This window comes from Dioscorea cayenensis, chromosome 19 (genome assembly GCF_009730915.1).
Source record: "Dioscorea cayenensis subsp. rotundata cultivar TDr96_F1 chromosome 19, TDr96_F1_v2_PseudoChromosome.rev07_lg8_w22 25.fasta, whole genome shotgun sequence".
In the NCBI taxonomy this organism is placed as follows: domain Eukaryota; kingdom Viridiplantae; phylum Streptophyta; class Magnoliopsida; order Dioscoreales; family Dioscoreaceae; genus Dioscorea; species Dioscorea cayenensis.
In genome coordinates this window covers 8,671,198-8,695,049 of record NC_052489.1, presented here as the reverse complement: position 1 = coordinate 8,695,049, position 23,852 = coordinate 8,671,198, and the positions used below count along the sequence as shown (strand labels likewise).

Sequence of the window (23,852 nt, the reverse complement as noted above, 5' to 3'; positions counted from 1 at the left end):
TTCAAATATTTCCTTCATCTATGCACAGAATGTTTAATTTTTGCTTGAGGACAAGCAAAAGCTTAAGTGTGTGGGAGTTTGATAAGTGCTTGTGTGATATGAATGCGAAGCATTCTTTCCTTATGTTGAGCATTACTTTTCTTGGGTTTTTACACTAACATGTGTGTTTTTATGTTACTTTCGCGCAGGTAGGGTTGTGAGGCCGAGTATGAAGGAAAGAAGCCAATGTGGATCATAATGCACTGATTTTGGAGGAAATCTTGCTAAGGTTCAAACGCGAAGACATAGGTCAGGTGTGAGATGCTAGAGTGTGTGCCATCCTCCTCGTATTTGAGTTAGCACAACCATTTGGCGGGGCACAAGGGCAGTCACACTCAAGCATTCTGACTTATGCACATAGAACAAGATCTCCACCAACTTGTCTGTCATTAAAGAAGCAAAGCGATCCACGACGTGAACGTGTGCCCGTTTCCGTCACCTCGATGAAAGTATGGACTCGGGGAGTATTTTAGGCCAAGTACTGTAGTGAAAGTGCTATAGCAGCACTGTTCACAGCCGGCCGAGAAAACAGGAATTCAGAGAATCCACACGGGCATGTGGAAATTATACACGGCCGTGTGGAAATTCCACATGGGCGTGTGAAAAATCCACAGGCCCGTGTGGTCACCCGATTCAAGCCCTATTTTAAGCCAATTCAGCCCCGATTTCAGTATTCTTTTCTCCATCTTTTCCCCAACTTGAGAGAGGGTTTCTGCTAGGGTTTTGAGAGGTATTGGCTAGGGTTTTGTAGAGGTTCTACGGCTTCAACATCGTCATTCCTTAGGAAGAAGGTTGGTAGGGGAGCTTCCGTCGAGGCGTATCCTATACCGGACAAGGGAATCTTTGAACCACGAGTAGAGGACTTTCCACAAGACCATCGACATGATTATCGAGAGAGTTTCTCTATGGATTCATTGCTTTTACATTCTATTTCTTTGATTGTACTTAGCTCCATGGAGAGCTAAACCCCTAGTGGGTACTTGGGTATTTGTGAACCTAGGATGTATTTGTTTCATTGAATCTCTTTATAATGCTTTCAATTAATTGATGTTTGTTATGAGTTCCAAACTTGAATGCTTGATTGTATGAACATTTCCCCTAGAGTGACACTAGGGTTGAGAGTTCTTGTTAGTAACCTTGTGAGTGAGTGACACACCACGAGCGTTAGACAAAGCTAGGTTGGAGAGGGTTGAGAGGGTGAGTTGAGAGGTACATGAGCGTCCCCTTTCCCCTCCGATTTGATAGATTCTACCTCCGTTCCTCGAGTTCTTTGCGGCCATAATAGAGTGAATGGTCTAAGAGATGACCCTCCGCTAGAGCTTAGTTGCGCGTGCAACGGAGTGAAGCGTTGAGGTGATCTTAGTATCTAGGGCTTAATTGTGGTTTGGGACCTTCCACCTGGACCAAAGGGTTTGGTCTATAATTAGGAAGATATTTATCGCTTGGAATCCCTAGATCTCATTGCAACTCTATTCGAGTGCGAGGTTGAGAGTTTATTTAATCTCTCCACCGGGACATGTATAGAGTTAGGCATAGTTGACCTTAGATTTGGGACTATATATTTAAGGATTTCAATGACTCACCATTGCATTGATTGGGAAGCATAATAGAGGGTTCTTGCACTTGAAACGATTGTCTTAGGCGGAGCATTATCCGAGTACCCCATCTTTATCGATTGCCTTACATCACTCTTTACTCGTACTCTCTTACTTGTTGTTTTTACTTTTGAGAATTGAATCATTGTCACACTTATCACTACTGATCTTTCACATAGCTAAGAAGCAGATTAAGTGTTTTTATTCCCTATTCCCTGTGGATTCGATACCCGCTCATCCGGGATTATTACTTCAACAAACCCATGCACTTGCGGGATATACGCAAGGGGATCTTGTCAACAGTCTAGATTTTGAAGATCAAGAAAATCAAAAGAGAAAAACCCACCAAAAACACGTCATCTCAATTAAAACCTTGTAATAACAACGCACCAACAAAACCACTGTACCAACAGTGGCAATTCAATACATAACCTAACCAACACCATAACTCATAAGATCCCCACACACTGCCATTGTCTTTAAAATGAGCAATAACCACCATGTACATACACACTATCCCTAGCATCACCCAATCCTCTTTCTACCATGGCAAGTTCCACATCCTTGCCCATGTTCCTTAAGTTACAGATGTTAGTGTTGATTACCTTTTGCTTTGTTGACTTTGCCCGATCAGACTTCGCTGCTGATCAAGCAGAGTGCACAAACCAGCTTGTTGGACTTGCCTCTTGTCTGTCGTTCGTCCAGCAAATCAACATCCAGTGTCCAACACCAGATTGTTGTGATGACTTCAGCAAGGTGGTCAGAAATATTTTCAAGTGTTTGTGTGTTCTTATCAAGGATAGGGATGAACCACAGCTTGGTATCAAGGTTAATATCACAAGGGCTCTTATTCTTCCTGCCAAGTGCCATGCACCAGCTAATGTTTCTAACTACCCAAGTAAGTACTTATCTCATAATTTAGTTTCTTGATTTTGAAAGAATAGTCAAAGGCCACTTTTATAACATGTGTGTTTATGTTCTTTTCATGCAGGAGTGCTAAGGCTTCCTTTGGATTCGACGCAAGCTAAGGATTTCAACCAGTTTTCTGACGAAATGCAAGGGATGGGTAAGAGTGCTGAAGATAACAATTTTAGCTTATATTCTTTATTATCTTCTATCCAAAGAGAACTACTCTTTCTCAGAGAGAATGATTATAATTAATATAAAATAAAATCATAATAATAATTTTTTGTTATCTAATTAAACAAATCTTGATTTTGAATTTTTGTACCAAAAGTTTTAAAGAACGAGTTTTCCTTGTAAAATATATCTTTAGAAAAAAGTTTCATATCTAAAAGATTCTGGCTGGAAATTCTTCAATTAGAAGCTAAGATATGGTAAAGTTTACTGCTTTCAAAACAACTAACTTATCCTAAAATGATTTAAAACAAAATTTGAACAAGAAGCTGATCGAGACGGAGAAAACTTGTACTCTTGATATCTTTTTGGAGATACCATTCATGTGCCATTTTTTAAAACTCTCATATTCGTAATTTTAGTAAGAAGCCTTAAGTTCTTGTGATATATATGCTAGATTCTAGGTCAGAAACTATCGAATATTTTTGTTTTGTTTTTTATTGGGATAAACCACAATATATTGAAGAAGAAAGAATGACATGGACTGTAAATTAAGACTTAAGGACAACAAAGAAGCAGTATCAAATTTTTTAGTCTTTGGTGCATATTTTGCAATATTGTGATATATTTATCATAATTTTCTCTTAAATATAAGTCCTTAACTAATTTTTATTGTCAACTAAAATATTGGCAATAACTGTTTTAACATTTTGCTGTTATATGATCCATATTAGTGTTACTTTTTAACTATTGAAAAAAAATGTTAAATTCTTTACATAATTCATAGTTAATGTGTCCACACTATAAAGTATACTCCATCCTAAGATTTATTCCTATCACGTTTTACATCATTCTCTCCTTCGCTTTCCCATATTGACCCATTACATTTTTTCCCATGTCCTTCTTCCCAATAGAAGCTAACACATCGATTAAAGTCATGTATTTTTATAATAGGCCATAATATTGATTTTTAGTTTAGTAATTGAAATAAATATATTAAAAACTAATTAAAACATACGAATTATTAAAAGTCATAAAACATGGGATGGTGCAGATAAAATAACGAGTTATGCGATCTGAAGAATTATAAATAAGGAAAGTGGATAAATATGTTTTTCATGTAGCGGTGAACTATGCTATAATTTCAAGGAAAAGACATGGCACTATGGCAAATGTGAGCATTGAAACAAATAATCAAAGTGGTGGGAGCAATGATGTAAATCAGAGTGGTGCAAAGGGCATAAAACTGTCTCAAATGGTGAAGGGAGGAGGTGTTGGTATCGGAGTTCTCCTTTCCGCCCTCTCATGTGTGGTCTTAAAATGGTGAAGAGCTTGTTTATGTTAGAGTGTGATTGAAATATTAGAAGAGTGTTTGAAGAAAGGAAAAGCAGTTAATAGATGTGTTTGCTGATATGAATGTGGGTGTCCTATTAAGTTTGCAGGTGTTTTGGTTTGAAGAGGATTTAAAATTCAGTTAATGGAGTTGGTTGTAAGAGAGGGAGAAATTAATGATGGAGATTTGCTGATCAAGAGGAACACATTAGTTCGAGGCAACTGCAATGGAAGTGTAAGTTAGGGTGATCAACGGGTCAGATGTATCATCAATATGTTGTCTTTAGTTCGAGGTAAGATGCTGAGTGGGAGCTTAAGCGGTCAAGTTGGTTAGGTTGAGATACGTCTAATAGTGACTTATCAAGTTTAGTCTTGCAAAGAGTTAGTCTGTTTTTAATTCTCTTATGATGTTTTCTCTGTTTCTAAGTAAGAAGTAGTGAACTTTGTGTTATTTTCTTGTTAAATTAATCTATGAAGTTTCAGTCTTGGCTTTCTTCTACAAAAATTTTCCTTGGATGTCAAGGTTGTTAACAGTTTATTCCCATGCATCATGCATGCATTCTAGTTTATTGATATGAATCTACTTAAATTCCATTAAATTGAAGAAGTTCTTGTTTGATTTTATAATAAAGACCAACATTATGAACCATATTAATTATTCAGGAAATGTATGTATATTGTTAATATTGTATGATATTGTTGATTAGATTTTTTTTATTTTAATTTTTGAAAAATATCAAAAGGATAAATTATAACTCCACTAAAGTATAAATCTATAGTTCTGGCTAAATTCCGTAGTTATAGACTATTTACATTAGCAGAAATTTGCAATTGTCAAAATAAACCAAACAATCATTAACACATTATTCGATCATTATAAATATTGCAATACACTAGTACTTATCTATATTGATGGCTAAATTCTGCAGCTATAAACTATTCATATCAATGGGCAGATATTTACTAAAGTATATTCTTCGATTGATACAAATATTACCATATAATTTTATGTCTATTTATGAACTAATTTGTTCTCTACCCAATATTAAATAATAATAATTAATTTATTTGACTTTTTATTTTGCTTTTGTTTTTATACAGGAAACTCGATTACATTTAAATGTGTAAAAAGAAGTTTAAAAAAATTGATTGTAAGGCTTTTTTAAATATATTTTGATATGGGTCTTGTCAATGAGTACAAAGGCATAAGCGCATGTATTGATCAAGTAATAATAGTGTGCTTAAAAACAAGATCAATAAACCAAGAAAAATTAATACTAACTAGTACTAACTCTCTTCCTATTATCTAGCAGATCAAATTATATTTTGAATTTTTTTTTAACAAAAAAACTAACAAGATTAGAAATTTTCTTCTAAGATATCAAACAAGTATGAAGAAACAATCAATTTTATGAAAGCTGCTTGGAACATGATTAAATTTCATCGTTAAGTGTGAAAAGAGTTTTACTTTAAAGATTCTGGAGCATAATTCGTCTTGCTCATTTGACCTTGGAGCTTCCTAGCTTACGCTAGCCATTTTCTTTAACTGACTTACTCATAAATATGGTTGGGAGGTATTTTGCATGTTCCCCAAGATGAATGCATTAGGTTGTGTGATCTTGCTACAAGGTTATCCTAGTTTGGAGAGCTCTTATCATTTTAACTCTGAGAAATAAATTCAAACTCTTTCAATTATGAAAAATCACTGCCACAATGAAGATCTCACTAATTGTATGATCAATCATAAGCCCAGTCATGAGTACATGGGATATGCATTTTTCTTACTATAATTAAACACATGTAGTTAGCTTTTTGGTCTTGATCCCACAGGCACATGGGTCATCAAGTAATACCCCTTGGGTAAACACAAGGGAGTCGTATTCCCAAGGCTCGATAAGCTACCCTTACTTCCTCTTTGCGTGTTGTTTGACCTACTAATTCGAGTGTTGTGCTAAAACTATATATAAATAAGAAAAACTTGACTAAAGTGTCTACAATGAAGGTAAAACACATGTGAGAATAAATATGTGAGAATGGTCATGGATGTAGATCCCCTGGGCTACCAAAGTGAGAAGGATGCCAAAATCATCATGCAAGTGGTGGTATGGACCAAGGGATTCCTAAGATACGCCAACCCGATGATCACAGAAGTTGGCCACTAATTCGGTACGAGTAGTGATACGGAATTTCTTCCAACCAAATCCTCCTACGATTGCATTACAAGCAAGGAAATCCCAAGTTAGGGCTGAAACACACTCTAGGTTCAACCCTACTGTTGGCGTGGTACAAAATACCCAATGGTTATGGCATATTCGTACATGTATCCCATCCGAGCTAGGTGTATCTAATACTAGTGCAATGGTTATGCAACCTAATATAACCTAAAAATCGATACACAGAGTTCTCATGCATACCAATATCATGAAATGCACCAAACATGGATCACAAACACACCAATTGAAATAGATAAATCAAAGCATTCAAACTACACAAGTTCATCCCAAGGTTCACCTACATCCGGTGACCTTGGGGTTTAGCTATTCATGGTAATAACATACATAATAGAATCCATGAAAACAACTAAAGAAAATAGCATCAACTCCCTTGAGAATGAGAAGCCGAATGATGCTTGAGAAACCCCTTGAAAAAGCTCCTCTGTCATCTTCAACCTCCTACAAGTGTGCTCTAGAAGTGGATCTTGCAAAATCACACTCTCCTCGGCGATTCCCACTTTGGAAATGCCCTCTAAAGCCTTCTACTAGCTCGGATCCGGAATGGTGGTGGTGAGCTCCAAGAACAAGACTCCCCCCCTAAAAAGATGCCCTAGAATCCTCTTAAAACGCCTTCTCGGGATGGTATGCGACCTGGCATGCTGTCAGCATACGGGCCGTAAAGTTTTCAATTAATTTTCAAAATTCACGTAAGTTGCTACAACAACTACTATAGTAAAACTGCTAACTGCTACAGTGCTATATGTGGTCGTCTTCACGCCCGTATGGCTGCCCGTATGAAACTCCAGACTTAGCATTTTCTTCAAGTCTTCGTGCTATAGCCTCCTAGAGTGTGCTATAGTGCCTGGCTCTAAAATGGTGTTTTCGGCATCGATTTCTTCTTGGATCACATTGACGAGATCACCTAGGCTTCGTTTATGCCTGCAACATGAAACGAACAAATTTAGACCATAAAAGGGCATCGAATCATCAAGAAAAATACATGATTCATACACAACAAATACGTATAAAATACATACATTTAGGCGTTTATCAATTGTCTTCTAGCATGAATTTCTCTATTTTTGTGCTCTATTGAGTATTTCATGTCCATTAATCAGGTAATTAGCACTACAAGAAAAACAAGAATTTGGCACTGAAATGAGCCAAAAAAACCTTGACAAACTAATTTTTCCATGGAACCATAACTTTTCCAATAGCATGTATGACAAATATAATTTGTCATAGAAGAGTAAAATCGTGCCAAATTTTGACACGATTTTACTAGATAGTGCTAATTTTGTCAAGGTTTTAGCCACTATTTGTTTTGGCATGGTTTAGTTTGGCACGGTTATTTTGTCACGGTTTTTAGCACAGTTGATTTATCACGGCTTTTGTCATGGGTTATTTTATCATAGTTTTGGCACAGTTGATGTTGGTACGTTTTTGGCACTGTTGCTTTTGTCATGGTTGAGTTTGTCACTTTGGCACGGTTTGAAATTTAGTGAAGATATTGGCATGGTTTTGTCACCAAATTTATTACAGTTTTATTTTAAAAAAAATAACAAATGGATTTATTTAATATTAGAACTTGCATTTTATTTAATCAAATATATATTTCAATATTTTTAAAATAAGCAAAAAAATGTTATTACGATCATAGCATTACAATAATAAGGTCAAATCTAACATAACTCCACAAAACTCTTAGCATAAACCATGTACATTATCAAAAACCCTCTACACCATCCTCCAAGTCTTCAAGAGAATTATCGGTAGATGGAGAAGTACAGACTCTTTTCGGCATTGGAGAATGCTCATTTGCATGTGTTTGTGACTCTCCAATGTAACAATATGCATGATAGAAAGGCAAATACCTTACCAATGAAGTGCTGCAAGCAACAATGATTCAAATAACTCGCGATGAACAAACTCAACCTGTAACTGATCATCAGCCTCAGCACGAGACCTAGCAAGATCCGCCTCCAATTTCTTAACTCTGTCTTGGAGTTGTTTGGTTGATTCATAGATCCCAAGCGTGGCTTGTAATTGGTGAAGATATCTATCTAATAATATTACCCTTTTCTACCACTCTGTTATGACTCCCGATGCCTGTCTCATTCCATAATTCATCTTGGTTAATAAAATTCTCATCTACCCCTTGACTGCATTTATCTGTGATTGTTGTGCCAAAGTCTTCCTGCATCCATTAAAAAATAAACAATCTTATGGACATGTGATTAGATTTCCATGGTAAACTATATAATTTTATAAAAAACTACATTATCAACACTTAAAATTCATAAAATCAAGGAACAAACTCATTTTTGAACAAATAGAAAACACATCCTTAAATACAAATATTATCTAATTTGGAGAATAGGACATTCAACTTACAAAATATAAAATATGGAGCACAAAATTATTGCACTTTGAATGAATGAACTGTTGTGTGTCTTCTTCGATTTGTCTTGGATTTGTACCTTATGGTTGTTTGTTTCATATAAAAATATTCTTATTGTAATGGAATAACAAGGTTACTAATAAGGAGCAATAGTATTATGCAATTTTAGATTGAGATCATCGATGGACTAATTATTTCTTGGTTAAATTATATTTATAGAAATCCATGATTTATAATTCAGGCCTGAAGATTTAGGAGGGGTGTGCCCGTCACATGTGTAACCAATATAGATTTAAGAACAAACATGAATAGTGTTGGTTCTGTTTATGCATTCATTTGAAATAATCAAAACAACTAAAATTGAAGCACTACTCTTTCAGTCACAATGAGGAAACAACTTACCAAATTCATTGATCGTAGAACATGATAAACAATGAGCATGCATGAGCATTTCCTTAAGATAAGAAAAATTCACCAATGCACCCTCATATTCACCTTGAATAAAAAAATACAAAAAAATAATAGATTTCTACTAGATCAATCGCCAAAAATTTCATGTGATTCTTATGGAGAAAACCTACTTTGATCATATTAATACACGACTTGGAGTTTTATGGATTCAAGTAGCCACAATCTCATTTCTCGATTGCAAACCACTCAATATTTCAATGAATCATTTCTTTTCAATATGGGACAAAGTCCTACAACATTATACATACACAATTGGGTATACAAAAACACAGCCAGAAAGGAAGAGAAATTGGTAAAGCTATGAAGAATATTACAAAGCTGAAAAAAAATATAAGGTTAATGGAATTATCATATCTCAACATCAATAAAATACTATTAAATAATAGTTTATCCCAAGCATGTTTAGCAATATTAACTAGATTAACTCATAAATTCATTACATTTCATTCACCAAGATACATAAAATAACATATATGAGATCAATGAGTTAATCTTAACCCGAGTAACTCAATGACATCACGAACAATGAATTATTTAACTTGAAACAATCAGGATATTAAAAAGCAAGTTCAAAACAGAGATGTTGATGTTGGTACTATTCTTTAGATTAAAACAAGAGAGATTAAGGTACGCGAATAGATTGATTGATTAACTAATTAAATGGTCTAATATATATAAATGAAATATACAAATAGGTTGTTAAAGGGTTGTTGAGTATTAGAGGGAATGAGGTATTCTTCACAAATGGCAAGTCATGTCATTTCGATGCTATAATATTTGCAGCTGCTTGTAAAAGAATTGCAAACACTTGGTTCAAGGTAATTCATAGTTTTATATATATCATAAATATTATGTTATGATCAAATTGGGATATTAAATTAATGTGGACATGTATGTATATATCATAAATGTTATGTTATGATCAAATTGGTAGCTGTTTATCAACAACAAGAGCTTTCCAAAGCATTGGGAACAATGATGGAGTATACTACACAAGGCTTCCAAGAAGGGGATTGGACGGAGTCTCCATGGTGCTTAAAATATTGCTAATGATATCAAGGAGCAAATTAATACAATAGCTAATGATTCATGTCTTTGTTTTGTATGGCTATGCACTTGCATGTTATAATATGTAATCCCTAAATTTAATGCCTAAAATGTAATATATACTCTATATATTTTGAAATACATGTTGTTGAAGGATTTTACACAAGAATTAAAGATAACACATGGAATGACCCTCTGCATAAGCACATGGAATTCGAGGCTCTTCATGCCAGTCATTTTCAATTCATTCATGTCAACACACATTCCAAGATTAGAAGCATAACCATCTTGAAACTTTAATTAGTTAATCTATTAAAAAATAACCCTCATCTACTTCTTGGTTAAAGTGTAGAGTGCTTTAGGAATAGTTGAACATGTTCTGTTTGAAGGAACTACTATCTCCTTACAGTCACAAAGAACTCCAACATCTTTTCTTGCATTAATGTTATCATTGCTCTTCTCTTTCACATCCATCACAGTGCAAAACACATTATCAAAAATATTTTTGTTAATGTGCATCACATTGAGATTGTGTTGTATCAGATTAGTTTTCCAATAGGGTAGATAACAAAAAATGTTTCTTTTCATCCATATATGATTTGCTCCATACCTTGGGGGAGTGTTAATTGGGTCCTCCACTACTGTTGCAAACGTCATATCCCAATTAAGAATTTTATCCCGCCACAGTCTAGGTAGTGGACCATTTTCTTCAACACAACCTTCAATGAAAGACTTCTTATCCTTGCGATATGAATCATTTTGTGGTAAGAACACCTGTTGACAATCAAAATACCTTGTCTTCCTACCATGTTGTAGACGAAAAGCATTAGAGTTCACCATACTTACAGGAAAACTTAAAACCCTAGTAGTATTCCACCCAGGTAGTATCACATTCGTAGAAAAATTATTAATTGTCCACAAAAATGTGGCCCTTAACCGAAAATGTTCATTTTTGTAAATATCATAAGTCATTTCACCAGAAACCTATAAATTATTTAACTCATCAATCAATGGTTGTAGAAAAACATCTATGTTCTTAATATTTTTAGGCCCTGGATAAATTAGAGATAAGAAGATATAAGGTCTTTTGATGCACATGCCTAGTGGAAGGTTATAAGGAGTCACAACCACTGGCTTATATGAATAAACCCTCCTAAACCCAAACGAATGTTAAAATATTTCCTTGCCTTGACATCAGATGGATGTTGAATCCATAGGGACTGTAATAGCTCTTGATACTTGTTGGGGTCCTAATATCTAGCAGATTCAAAAGAATGAAATGAAAATAGCTAAAACTACTAAAGTAGAAGAAAAGAAGAAGAAGAGACAGGGTTTTGGGTTAAAGAGATAGTAATGGAAATGACAGTGTCTAGACTAATCCTCCTAACGAATGCAATGACTAGGCAATGATTTCATGAGCTTCTTCTTTGGTCATGGTGATCACCTACGGAGGGTTTGATAATGTACATCCTCACTCAAGGCTTAGAGCAGACTCAACCCCTTCCCTAATGTGTGCCCTAGCTAGACAAATAGGGACTATCCTCTAGAGAGTGAATAGATAATCTAGTGTTAACTAGCGGCTTGAATGCAATTTCAACTACACGGAACTAGCAATGAAATTCAATGCTCACAAGGCTATTGGCAATTCCCACGTCAAGTAAACAACAAACAAGCATTAAGGAAATCAATACAAAGATGGATAAACAAAATGAACACAAGGAAGACCACAAGGAAACTCAGTAATTAATAGCACTAAAATCAAAACATCAAACGTCAAGGTTCATAAATACGGGGCACCGAAGGATAGTTAGCCCCTCATAGTTTTACAATCAATCATAGTAAATCAATAAGAGAAATAAAGATTTTCCATTAAACTCCCTTCTTCCTTCACAATCACGTAGGGGAAGGCTTGACAATGGTTGTCGCCAATGATCTATCTTTTCCATGCTTGTCTTCACTCTAGATCTAGCCCTGAACGATGGCAACTGGTGCCCTAACCTATGCCTCCAAAAACAGAAAATGATCCCTCCAAAATCTAACTTTAGGACTTGAATAACCCTCTCCCAATGCAAGAACGGCCATGCTAATAGTCGTGCTTATGACCGTTCTTGGCTCCAAATCCTGGGAAATAATTTCGGTGCGATAATAGTAAAATGCACATAGAAAACATGCCCGTGCTTACTAGCTGTGCTTTGAGAGCATGCTTGCGCAAGGAGCTCTTTAACCATGTAATATATTCAAAAGATTTCTAGTAAAACGCACTTTTGTAAGCATGCTCGTTCTTACCAATCGTACTACCACAAGACAATGGTGTTAGGGGCAGTGAAACCGTGCTTTTCAGTTTTGTGCAAACTCTAGTGAATTGCACGGGGCTTAGCATAACTGTGCTTCCGACCGTGCTTCCAAGCACGGATGTGCTTTGGACATTGCTTGTCTTGAAACTTATATTCTATCGCTGTTTTGCATCAGAATTCATCTCTATTTGTTCTTTTTGGTCTAAAGCCCAATTATCTATAATAATTAGCAAACATAGCTCAAGTAGCATCGATTTATAACAAAACATGCTAAAAGGACAAGTAAAACACACAGTAGGATATATAAAATATCTATATAAATGCACTCATCAAATACCCCCAGATTTAAACCCTTGCTTGTCCTCAAGCAACACTCGGATCATAAGAAAAAAAGATGAGTGCATAACCTTGAATCTCATAATATAGGGAATTCAAAGACAATAAAGGAACATTAGAAACTAGCGGGTAAACAATTAATTACTTAAGAAATAGATTTACAGAAACTCCATGCTCCCCGTGTGTGTGTGTGTGTGTGTGTGCTTATCTTAGGAATGTGCCCCATGTTCCTTGGAAAAGAAAACTAGCTCAACAAACCTTATTTCTACAAAAACTATGTGGGTAGTAGCTTCATGCTCTTTAGAGGTAACCCTTTCCCTCAGTAGTTCATCAAGTGAACATTGGTAATGCCCAAGATTCGACAACTCAAGGGTAAGCCTGTCACACTTCAAAAGAAGATAGATTTATCTACCATCTTTTGCACAAACTACTTACAAAATATAGGTATAGAATTCATTTGAATCTGACTTTCTGATAAATAAAAAGAAAAGCAAGTTACGCTCCTTATGTAATCACAAGTGCACGAGTCATACAAGTAGTATAGTATACACAATAGGATCGGGTAGTCGAATCCACAGGGACTGGAATAGCTCTTGATACTTATTTATTTTCTAATATCTACCAGATTTAAAAGATTTGATTGGAAATAACTAAAACTACTAAAGATGAAGAAAAAAGAAGAAGAAGAAGAGACAAATGCAATAACTAGATAATGATTTCATGAGCTTCTCCGTGGACCATGGTGACCATCTATGGAGTGTTTGATAACATACATCCTCACTCAAGGTTTAGAGCGGACTCAACCCCTTCTATAATGTGGCACTAGCTAGATGAATAAGGATGATTCTTTGGATAATGAATAGATGATAAATGCCTAAATGTGTGCATTCTATATGTATTTATGTTGCATTATTTATGTATTCGATGATTTGTTGTTGTTTTATGGTTTAATTGGTCCTATTCATGTTACAGATCTTGAGGATGCAGACCTTACTTATTCTTTACAACACTAGAATCACCCGCAGTAGCAGCAGCATCAACACCAACAGAGCGTGACATCGACGCTTGAGGCGTCTTTATTTTTTTGTGTCTCTATGTTTTTGTTATTTTCTTTCCATATTTCATTTTGGACTTGTATTACTCAGAAAGGACTTTCCTTCTGAGTTTATCTTATTGTTTTTCAGTTGTCTCGAGTTATATTTTATTCTATTATCTTTATAGACTCATTTTTATCGTGTTTTGTTTGATCTTTACTGAACCCCCTTGCGTATACGTGCAGATAGTCTTGTGAGTCATGGAATTGAGGAATAGTCATTGGCACGGTCATGTGGTATTGATATGACCGTGTGTGCTCCACAACCTATTGGAACTCAACTCTCAATGAATATAGCTCTGTCAAATGTAACATTAGGAGTTCAACTGAGTATTGTTTCAATTTCCCATCTTCATACATGTTTTGCTTGTTTTAAATATTTATTGTGCTAACATGCATACATTGAGGGCAATGTACATATTAAGTGTGGGGGAAGTTCACATTACATGCGTTGTACACTTATGCATTCATTGTTCATGCTCATGTAGCCAATGGCGGTTAACCTTAATTGCAATGTTTGTATTCTTAAGTTTAGGAGAATTTTGAACATTGAATACTATCATGCTCTAGTTTTACTTGACTTTTTAGAAATTTTTACTAGATTATCATTTTTTGCACTACTCATTCAATGAACCTTGTGGAAACTTAAGTTCAACGCTTAAGGGACTATTGCAACATTGTTTTGGTTTGAATTTATAAAATAAAAATAAAAATTTATGTGTTTGTTTGGTTTGTGCATTGGGGGTGGAAAGAGCTACCACCTATGAAGTATGAAGCTACTTTCATAAGTTGGATACTAGTTATATTGTGTCACTCATCCACAAAGGCTATCAAGATGGACTCTCAATCCTAGTGTCACTCTAAGGGAGAAATCATTCAATAAGCATTCAAGATTGGAACTCAATTAAAGACATAAATTAAGGAAAGCATAATAAAAGGTCAATGAAACAATAACATCCTAGGTTTTACAAAATCCAAGTACCCACTAGGGGGTTTACCTCTCTATGGAGCACAATACAATCAACAATAAAATCGAAAGTAAAACAAGTGTTCCATAAGAAAACTTCCTCGATATTCATGTTGATGGTCTTATGGAGTGGCCTCATCCTCTCCAAAGGTCCCCTTGTTAGGCCTAGGGCACACCTCGCCGAATCGGCGCTGATGAAAGCTCCCCCAATAACTATCTTCCAAGAGAATCACGGTGTCGAAGCCGGGGAACCACTCCAAAAGTCTTGCCAAAACCCGTCTAAACCTTAGCCGCCAGCTTGTCAAAAGATGGAGAAAAGATTGGAAAAAGGATCCTGAAATCGGGCTAAATTGTGGCTTTAAAAGGGCTGGAATTGGGCATCCACACGTGCATGGGGAATTTCCACACGCCCTTGTGGATTCTCTAGAAATCTCATTTTTAGCCATCTGTGAATAGTACTACTACAGTAAATTCCTACGCCCATGAGCCCGACCTACAAGGGCAGACACACGCCCTTGTGGCTTCTCTGTCCAACTGAGAAAATTCTCAAAGTGTTTCACATGCCCATTTAGAAATTCCACATGGGCGTGGATCCTTACTGGGTAATTTACACGGGCAGACGCACGCCCTTGTGTCTTCTCAGGATGGAGGAGAAATTCTCTACAGAGAACCACAAGGGCGTTTGGAAATTACCCACGCCCATGCTTTTGTTAACAGAATCATCCACATGGGCGAGTCCACGCCCCTATGTCTTCTCGGAAAAAATCTCTAAGTCTCTCCAGGGAAACACACGCCAGTGCGAAAATTTCACACGGCCGTGGACCATCACAAGGTCGCTCACAGGGCTAGTCCACACCCATGTGCCGTCTCTGGATGAGCTCTAAATGAAAACGCACGCCTGTGTGAAAATTCCACAAGGGCGTGTGTTTTCTCTAAACAATTAGAAAACTTTGCAAGCTCTACAAAAAATTCCTGAACATAGATATACACCCAGAGCCTGCCTAACAATGGAATTTTAACCAGAGAAAACACGAAAAACATGCTCAAACAACCAAGATTCTTCACCACACATGATTAGGCACATGATAACACCATAATGTCCACAAGAAAATCACAGCAAAAGCATTTAAGAATCAAGACACCAACACTTAAAGCCTTATTCATGCAAATACTAACTAAAAATTAGAAAAAATTACAAAAACTTGTGTTGCCCCCTAAGAAGCGCTTGTTTTACGTCACTTAGCTTGGCGTACCTCTTCCTTAACTTATGGAGGCTTGAAAAGAGTATGTTCCTCCTGACTAGACATTGCAAAACTATTTCCTTTAAACCAAAAATCTACTTGTCTGGTCAGAATATTTGTTTGAGAGTCCAACCATCTTACCTTTGGCCTCAAAGGAAACAATTTAGGTTGGGAATTGTCCAAGCTTAGCATAGGTTGGTCATTGGATGGCTTCAATCTCCAACCCACATCTTCTTCCAAACCCAAAATTTCTTTCTTGCAATTTATGAGTTGATCAATCCCAAAGAGGGGTGCTCATTCCATTACCTTAGGATTTACTTCTTCTTCAATTTCAACTTGAAAGCAATCTGTCTTCACCGACCCTCCTTGTATCATTTCTTGCTTGCAAACATAGTGTCCATTCAAACAATCCTCACATTGAATGAAAGGTTCTTCTTCCATCCCCCCAATCTCGACAACATCATACTCATTCCGCCCAACTTCTTCATTGCCAATCACTACCACATCATCTCTATAAGGAACTTGAATTGCTTGCTCAAATGCTTTTTGTTCCTCAGAGAGTGTGTCAAGTATCCCTCCTAATTGATGCTCAAGGTTTTTATAGGAGGCTTCATGACATCTTAGTGTGGTCTCCATATTTTGGACACAGATATCAGATGCTTCAATAAAGTCAGCTAATACTCTTTACAACTGAAGTGCATCCCCTATGAGTATCTCACCCTCTTAACATTCCTCTTGAGGTGCTTCCCAATATTGTCCATCACTATTCCACAAGAAGTTTGGGTAGCCCTTTTCATTTGGATGATTTGTGTTGCAACAAGGAATGCTCTGTTATTGTGAAGCAATAATTCTATCAACTTGTTCACTAAGAGCTTTAACTCGAGAATACAGAGCAATGAGCTAATCAATCATCATTTAAACTCCTTGGAAGAAAAAGTAAGACATGATAAAAGAGAACAAATGAGAATGATGGAAGAATAAGAAAGTATGAAACATAATGAATGATAAATAGCTAAAATAGATAAGTGCAAAGTGTCTCTGATAAGTGCTTGTGGGATATGAATGCGAAGTGTTTATTCCTTATGTTGAGCATTACTTTTCTCGGGTTTTTAGACTAATATGTGTGTTTTTATGTTTCTTTTATGCAGGTAGGGTTGTGAGGCCGAGTATGAAGGAAATAGGCCAATGTGGATCATAATGCACCAATTTTGGAGGAAATCTTGCTAAGGTTCAAACGCGAAGACATAAGTCAGGTGTGAAATGCTAGAGTATGTGCCAACCTCCTAGTATTCGAGTGGGCACATCCATTTGGAGAGGCACAAAGGCAGTCACATTCGAGCATTCTGACTTATGCACATAGAACAAGAGCTCCACCAACGTGTACACCATTGAAAAAGCAAGTGATCCACGACGTGAACGTGTGCCCGTTTGCGTTACCCCGATGAAAGTATGGAATTGGGGAGCTATTCAGGTCGAATACTGCAGCAGAGCATTACAGCAACATTGTAGCATATACTGTAGCAGCACTGCTCACAGCCGGCCGAGAAACCAGAGAAACAGAGAATCCACACGGGCGTGTGGAAATTATCCACGCCCGTGTGGAAATTCCGCACGGGCGCGTGGAGCATCCACGCCCGTGTAGTCGCCCGATTCCAGCCCTATTTAAAGCCGATTTAGCCTCGATTTTAGTATTCTTTTTCCATCTTTTCCCCAACTTGAGAGAGGGCTTCGGCTAGGGTTTCGAGGGGTATTGGCCAAGGTTTTGGAGAGGTTCTACGGCTCGACATCGTCATTCCTTAGAAAGAAGGTTGGTAGGGGAGCTTCCGTCGAGGCGTATCCTATACCGGACGAGGGAATCCTTGGACGACGAGTAGAGGACTCTCCACAAGACCATCAACACGACCATCGAGGGGGTTTCTTTATGGATTCTTTGCTTTTACATTCAATTTCGTTGATTGTACTTAGCTCCATGGAGAGCTAAACCCCTAGTGGGTACTTGGGTGATTGTGAACCCTAGGATGTACTCGTTTCATTGAACTTCTTTATTATGCTTTCAATAAATTGATGTCTATTGTGAGTTCTAACCTTGAATGCTTGATTGTATGAACATTTCCCCTAGAGTGACACTAGGGTTGAGAGTTCTTGTTGGTAACCTTGTGAGTGAGTGACACACCACGAGCGTTAGACAAAGCTAGGTTGGAGAGGGTTGAGAGGGTGAGTCGAGAGGTACAGGAACGTCCCCTTTCCCCTCCGGCGTGATGGATTCTACCTCCGTTCCTCGAGTTCTTTGCGGCCATAATAGAGTGAATGTTCTAAGGGATGAACTTCCGCTGGGGCTTAGTTGCGCGTGCAACGGAGTTAAGCGTTGAGGTGATCTTAGTATCTAGGGCTCAATTATGGTTAGGGACCTTCCACTTGGACCAAAGGGTTAGGTCTATAATTAGGAAGCGATTTATCACTTGGAATCCCTAGAGCTCATTGCAACTCTATGCGAGTGCGAGGTGTTGAGATTGTTCGATTTCTCCTCCGGGACATGTATAGAGTTAGGCATGGTTGTCCTTAGATTTAGGACTATGTAATTAAGGATTTCCATGACTCACCATTGCATTGATTAGGAAGCATAATAGAGGGTTCTTGCACTTGAAACAGTTATCCTAGGCGGAGCATTATCCGGGTACCCCATCTTTATCGATTGCCTTACCCCCTTCTTTACTCTTGCTCTCTTACTTGTTGCTTTTACTGTTGAGAATTGAATCATTATCACACTCATTATCATTGATCTTTTACATAGCTAAGAATCGAATTAAGTATTTTTATTCCCTACTCCCTGTGGATTCAATACCCGCTCACCCGGGATTATTACTTCGACAAACCCGTGCACTTGCGGGATATACGCAAGGGACCTTGTCAGTCTCTAAAATGCCTATTCCCTGGCAACGGCGCCAAAAACTTGACACGACCGAATATGCGTGTAAACTGCAAGTGCACGGGTGTCGAAGTAATAAATCGCAGGTGAGTGGGTATCTTATCCACAGGTAATAATGAATAGAAACACAACGATTGCTATCTAACTATGATGAGAATAAATCGATGGTATGATGAGTGAGATTTATTTAAAAAGAGATAAAAGAAATAAGAATGATAAACACAATAAAATTGAGAGGTAAGGTAATCGATATAAATGGGGTACTCAGATATTGTTCCACCTAAGATAATCATTTCAAGTGCAAAACCAACTATTATGCTTCCTCACTAATACATTAATGAGTCATGGAGATACTAAGATACATGGTCCCAAATCTAAGGTCAACCATGACTAACTCTATACCAAGTCCCGATGGAGAAATTGATCAGTCTCAACACCTCGCACTATGTACAGTTGCAAGACGCTCTAGGGATTTCAAGTGATAAACCCTATTCCTACGTATAGACCTAACCCTTTGGGCCAGGCGGAAGGTCCCTAGTCACAATTAAGCCCTAGGTGCTAAAATCACTTCAACGCTTCACTCCATTGCCTTTGCAACTAAGCCCCAGGGAAAGGTCATCACTTTGCCCGTTCACTCTACTATGACCGCAAAGAACTCTTGGAATGTGGAGGTAGAGTAAATCAAATCGAAGGGGAAAGGGGACGCTCTGCTACCTCTCGACTCACCCTCTCAACCCTCTCCAATCTAGCTTTGTCTAATCCTCATGGCGTGTCACCCATCCATAAAGGTTACCAATATAGACTCTCAACCCTAATGTCACTCTAAGGGAGAAATCATTCAACAAACATTCAAGATTGGAACTCAATTAAAACATTAATTAAGGAAAGCATAATAAAAGGTTTAAAGAAACAATAGCATCCTAGGGTTCACAAATCCAAGTACCCACTAGGGGTTTAGCTCTCCATGGAGCTAGTTACAATCAATAATGAAATCGAATATAAAAACAAGTATTCCATAGAAAAACCCCCTCGGTGTTCATGTCGTTGGTCTTATGGGGTAGTTGAGTCTTCTCCGAGGGTTCCCTTGTCCGGCCTAAGGCACACCTCGCCGAATCTATACCGACGAAAGCTTCCCCAATAACCTTCTTCCAAGCGAATCACGATATTGAATCCTTCAAACCACTCCTAAGATGTGCCAAAAGCCTCTTGAAACCCTAGCTGATGGCCTCCCAAATGATGGCGAAAAGTGGAAGAGAAGAGGTAAAAAGGATCCCCAAAATAGGGCTGGAATCGGGCATACACATGCCCTTGTGGATGTTTCCCACGGGCATGTGGAATTTCCACACGGCTGTGGGGAATTTCTATACGCCTGTGTGGATTCTCTTGAAATCTCATTTTCGGCCAGCTATGAACAGTAACTGCTACAGTAGTGGCCAGAACACTCCCAATTCCACACCTTTATCGAGAGAAACATAAACGAGCACACGTTTATGCCGTAGATCGCACGTCTAGGAATCTAAGAATCAAGACAATCACAACAAAAGCATCTAAGAGTAAATACACCAACACTTAAAGCCTTATTCATGCAAATACTAACTAAAAACTAGAAAAACATTAAAAACTTGCGTTGCCTCCCAAGAAGCACTTCTTTTACGTCACTTAGCTTGACGTACCTCTTCCTTACCTTATGGAGGCTTGAAAAGAGTATGTTCTTCACTTAGCTAGGCATTACAAAGCTACTTTCTTTAAACCAAAAATCTACTTGCCGAGGTGGAATATTTGTTGGAGAGTCCAACAATCTTACCTTTGGCCTCCAAGGAAACAATTTCAGTTGGGAATTGTCCAAGATTAGCATAGGTGGGTTGTTGGATGGCTTCAATCTCCTACCCCACATCTTCTTCCAAACCCAAAATCTCTTTCTTGCAATTTATGAGTTGATCAATTCCAAAGAGGGATGCTTGTTCCATTACCTTAGGGTTTGCTTAATCTTCCATTTCAACTTGAAAGCAATGTCTTCACCAAGCGTTCTTGCATCATTCTTTGCTCACAAACACACTGTTCATTGAAGCAATCCCACTTTGAAAGAAAGGTTTTTCTTGCATCCTCTCACTCTCTACAACATCATACCCATTCTGTCCAACTTTTTCATTGTCATTTACTACCACATCATTTCTATAAGGAACTTGAATTGCTTGCTCAAATACTTGTTGTTCCTTAGAGAGTGTATCAAGTATCCCTCCTAATTGATGCTTAAGGTTATTAAAGGAGGCTTCATGACATCTAAATGTGGTCTTTATATTTTGGACAATGACATTGGTCACTTCAATAAAATTAACTAATACATTTTACAACTGAAGCGCATCCTCTCCAAGTAGCTCACCCTTTTGACATTCACCTTGAGGTGCTTCCCAATGTTGTCCATCATTATTCCAAAATGGGTTTGGGTAGCCCACTTCAATTAGATGATATGTGCTATAACATGGATTAATTTATTGTTGTGAAGTAACAATTCTATCAACTTTTTCACTCAGAGCTTCAACTTGTGAATATAGAGCAATGAGCGAATCAATCATCATTTAAGCTCCTTGCAAGAAAGAGTAAGACATGCAAATGAGAATGATGGAAGATATAAGAAAGTGTGAAATAGAATAAATGATAAATAGCTAAAATAGCAAAGTGCAAAGTGCTTCTAAAATGCCTATTCCCCGACAACGGCGCCAAAAACTTGACACGACCGAATATGCTTGTAAACCGCAAGTGCACGGGTGTTGAAGTAATAAATCCCAAGTGAGTGGGTATCCTATCCACAGGGAATAGTGAATAGAAACACAACGATTGCTATCTAACTATGATGAGAATAAATCGATAATATGATGAATGAGATTTATATAAAAAAGAGATAAAAGAAATAAGAATGAGAAGTATAATAAAATTTAGAGGTAAAGCAATCGATAGAAGTGGGGTACTCGGACAATGCTCCCCCTAGGATTAATGTTTTCAGTGCAAGACCAACTATTATACATCCTAATTAATGCTAAATGAGTCATGGAAATCCTTAAGCACATGGTCCCAAATATAAGGTCAACCGTGACTAACTCTACACTATGTCTCGGCGGAGAAATCACTCAGTCTCAACACCTCACACTGTGTAAAGTTACATGGAGTTCTAGGGAATCCAAGTGATAAACCCTCTTCCTATGTATAGACCTAACCCTTTGGTCCAGGTGAAAGGCACCTAGTCACAATTAAGCCTCAGATACTAAAGTCACTTCAACGCTTCACTCTATTGCTCACGCAACTATACCCCAGAGGAGTTCATTCTTTAGCACTCCACTCTATTGTGACCGCAAAGAACTCTAAGAAATGGAGGTAGGATAAATCACACGGGAGGGGAAAAGGGACGCTCCGCTACCTCTCGACTCACCCTCTCAACCCTCTCTAATCTAGTATTATCTAACCTTCATGATGTGTCACTCATCCACAAAGGCTACCAAGATGGACTCTCAACCCTAGTGTCACTCTAAGGGAGAAATCATTCAATAAGCTTTCAAGATTTGAACTTAATTAAATGCATCAATTAAGGAAAGCATAATAAAAGGTCAATGAAGCAATAACATCCTAGGGTTTACAAAATCCAAGTACGCACTAGGGAGTTTAGCCCTCCATGGAGCAGAATACAATCAACAATGAAATCAAAAGTAAAAGAAGTGTTCCATAAGAAAACTCCCTCGGTATTCGTGTCGATGGTCTTGTGTAGTGGCCTCGTCCTCTCCAAAGGTCCGCTTGTCAAGTCTAGGGCAAACCTCGCTGAATCGGAGCCAACGAAAGCTTCCCCAATAACTATCTTCCAAGAGAATCATGGTGTCAAAGCCGGAGAACCATTCCAAAAGCCTTGCCAAAACCCCTCTATCCGGCCTCTCAAAAGATGAAGAAAAGATGGGAAAAAGGATCCTAAAATCAGGTTGAATCGCGGCTTTAAAAGTGCTGGAATCGGGTATCCACATGGGCATGGGGAATTTCCACACGCCCTTGTGGATTCTCTGAAAATCTCATTTTCAACCGCCTGTGAATAGTACTACTACAGTAACCTGCGACATTGTTTTCCTATGGTGACCTGCTACATTACCCTCGCCAAAAACACTCCTGAATCCACTTTTCATCGAGGCAACATAAATGGGAACACGTTTATGCTGTAGATTGCATCGCTTCTTCAAAAAATGGGTTCATTGGTGAAGATGTTGTTATCAATGCACAAGTCAGGATACGCAAATGTGACTGCCTTTGTGCCCCTCCAAGTCATTGTAATGACATGAATTCATGGAGATTGGCACACATTGACGTTTCCTGGAGTCCCACTTGTGTCTTCACATTTGTTCCTTCTAAGATTCCACCAAATAATGCATTAACGATCTACTTTTGGCTTCTTTCTCAATACTTAGCTTCACAACTCTACATGCGAAAAAGAACACAAATAAACATGTATTAGCGCTTAAACCTGCTAAAAGTAATGCTCATCATAAGGAAAGAACACTTCGCATTCTTATCACATAAGCACTTATCACAGGACTTACCCTATGCACACATTGTTAACTGTGAATCCTCATTAATGAACTGGGGAAGTTTCCTTATACCCCCTTTGAGTTTTATTGATTATCATCACCATTTTCTACTAATTCATGTACATTGAGGGCAATGTATGACTCTAGGTGTGGTGATGGGGTATTTTATTTGTATTTGAGCAATATTTTCATGCAAGATTTACCAATGATACCTATGATCATCTTGTTGAAAATCTCCTAGGTTGAAAGAATAATAGATGT

At 37.6% G+C, this 23,852-nt stretch overlaps 1 protein-coding gene across 1 annotated transcript; it reads left to right on the top strand.

Annotated features, from left to right (window-relative positions):
- The first annotated feature begins 2,180 nt into the window (after positions 1-2,180).
- Positions 2,181-4,178, top strand: LOC120284028 (non-specific lipid transfer protein GPI-anchored 6-like). The gene is made up of 4 exons (XM_039290852.1): positions 2,181-2,532; positions 2,626-2,700; positions 3,836-4,034; positions 4,154-4,178. The coding sequence occupies exons 1-4, from the start codon at positions 2,181-2,183 to the stop codon at positions 4,176-4,178; spliced, it is 651 nt and encodes a 216-aa protein (XP_039146786.1).
- The last annotated feature ends 19,674 nt before the right edge of the window (positions 4,179-23,852 follow it).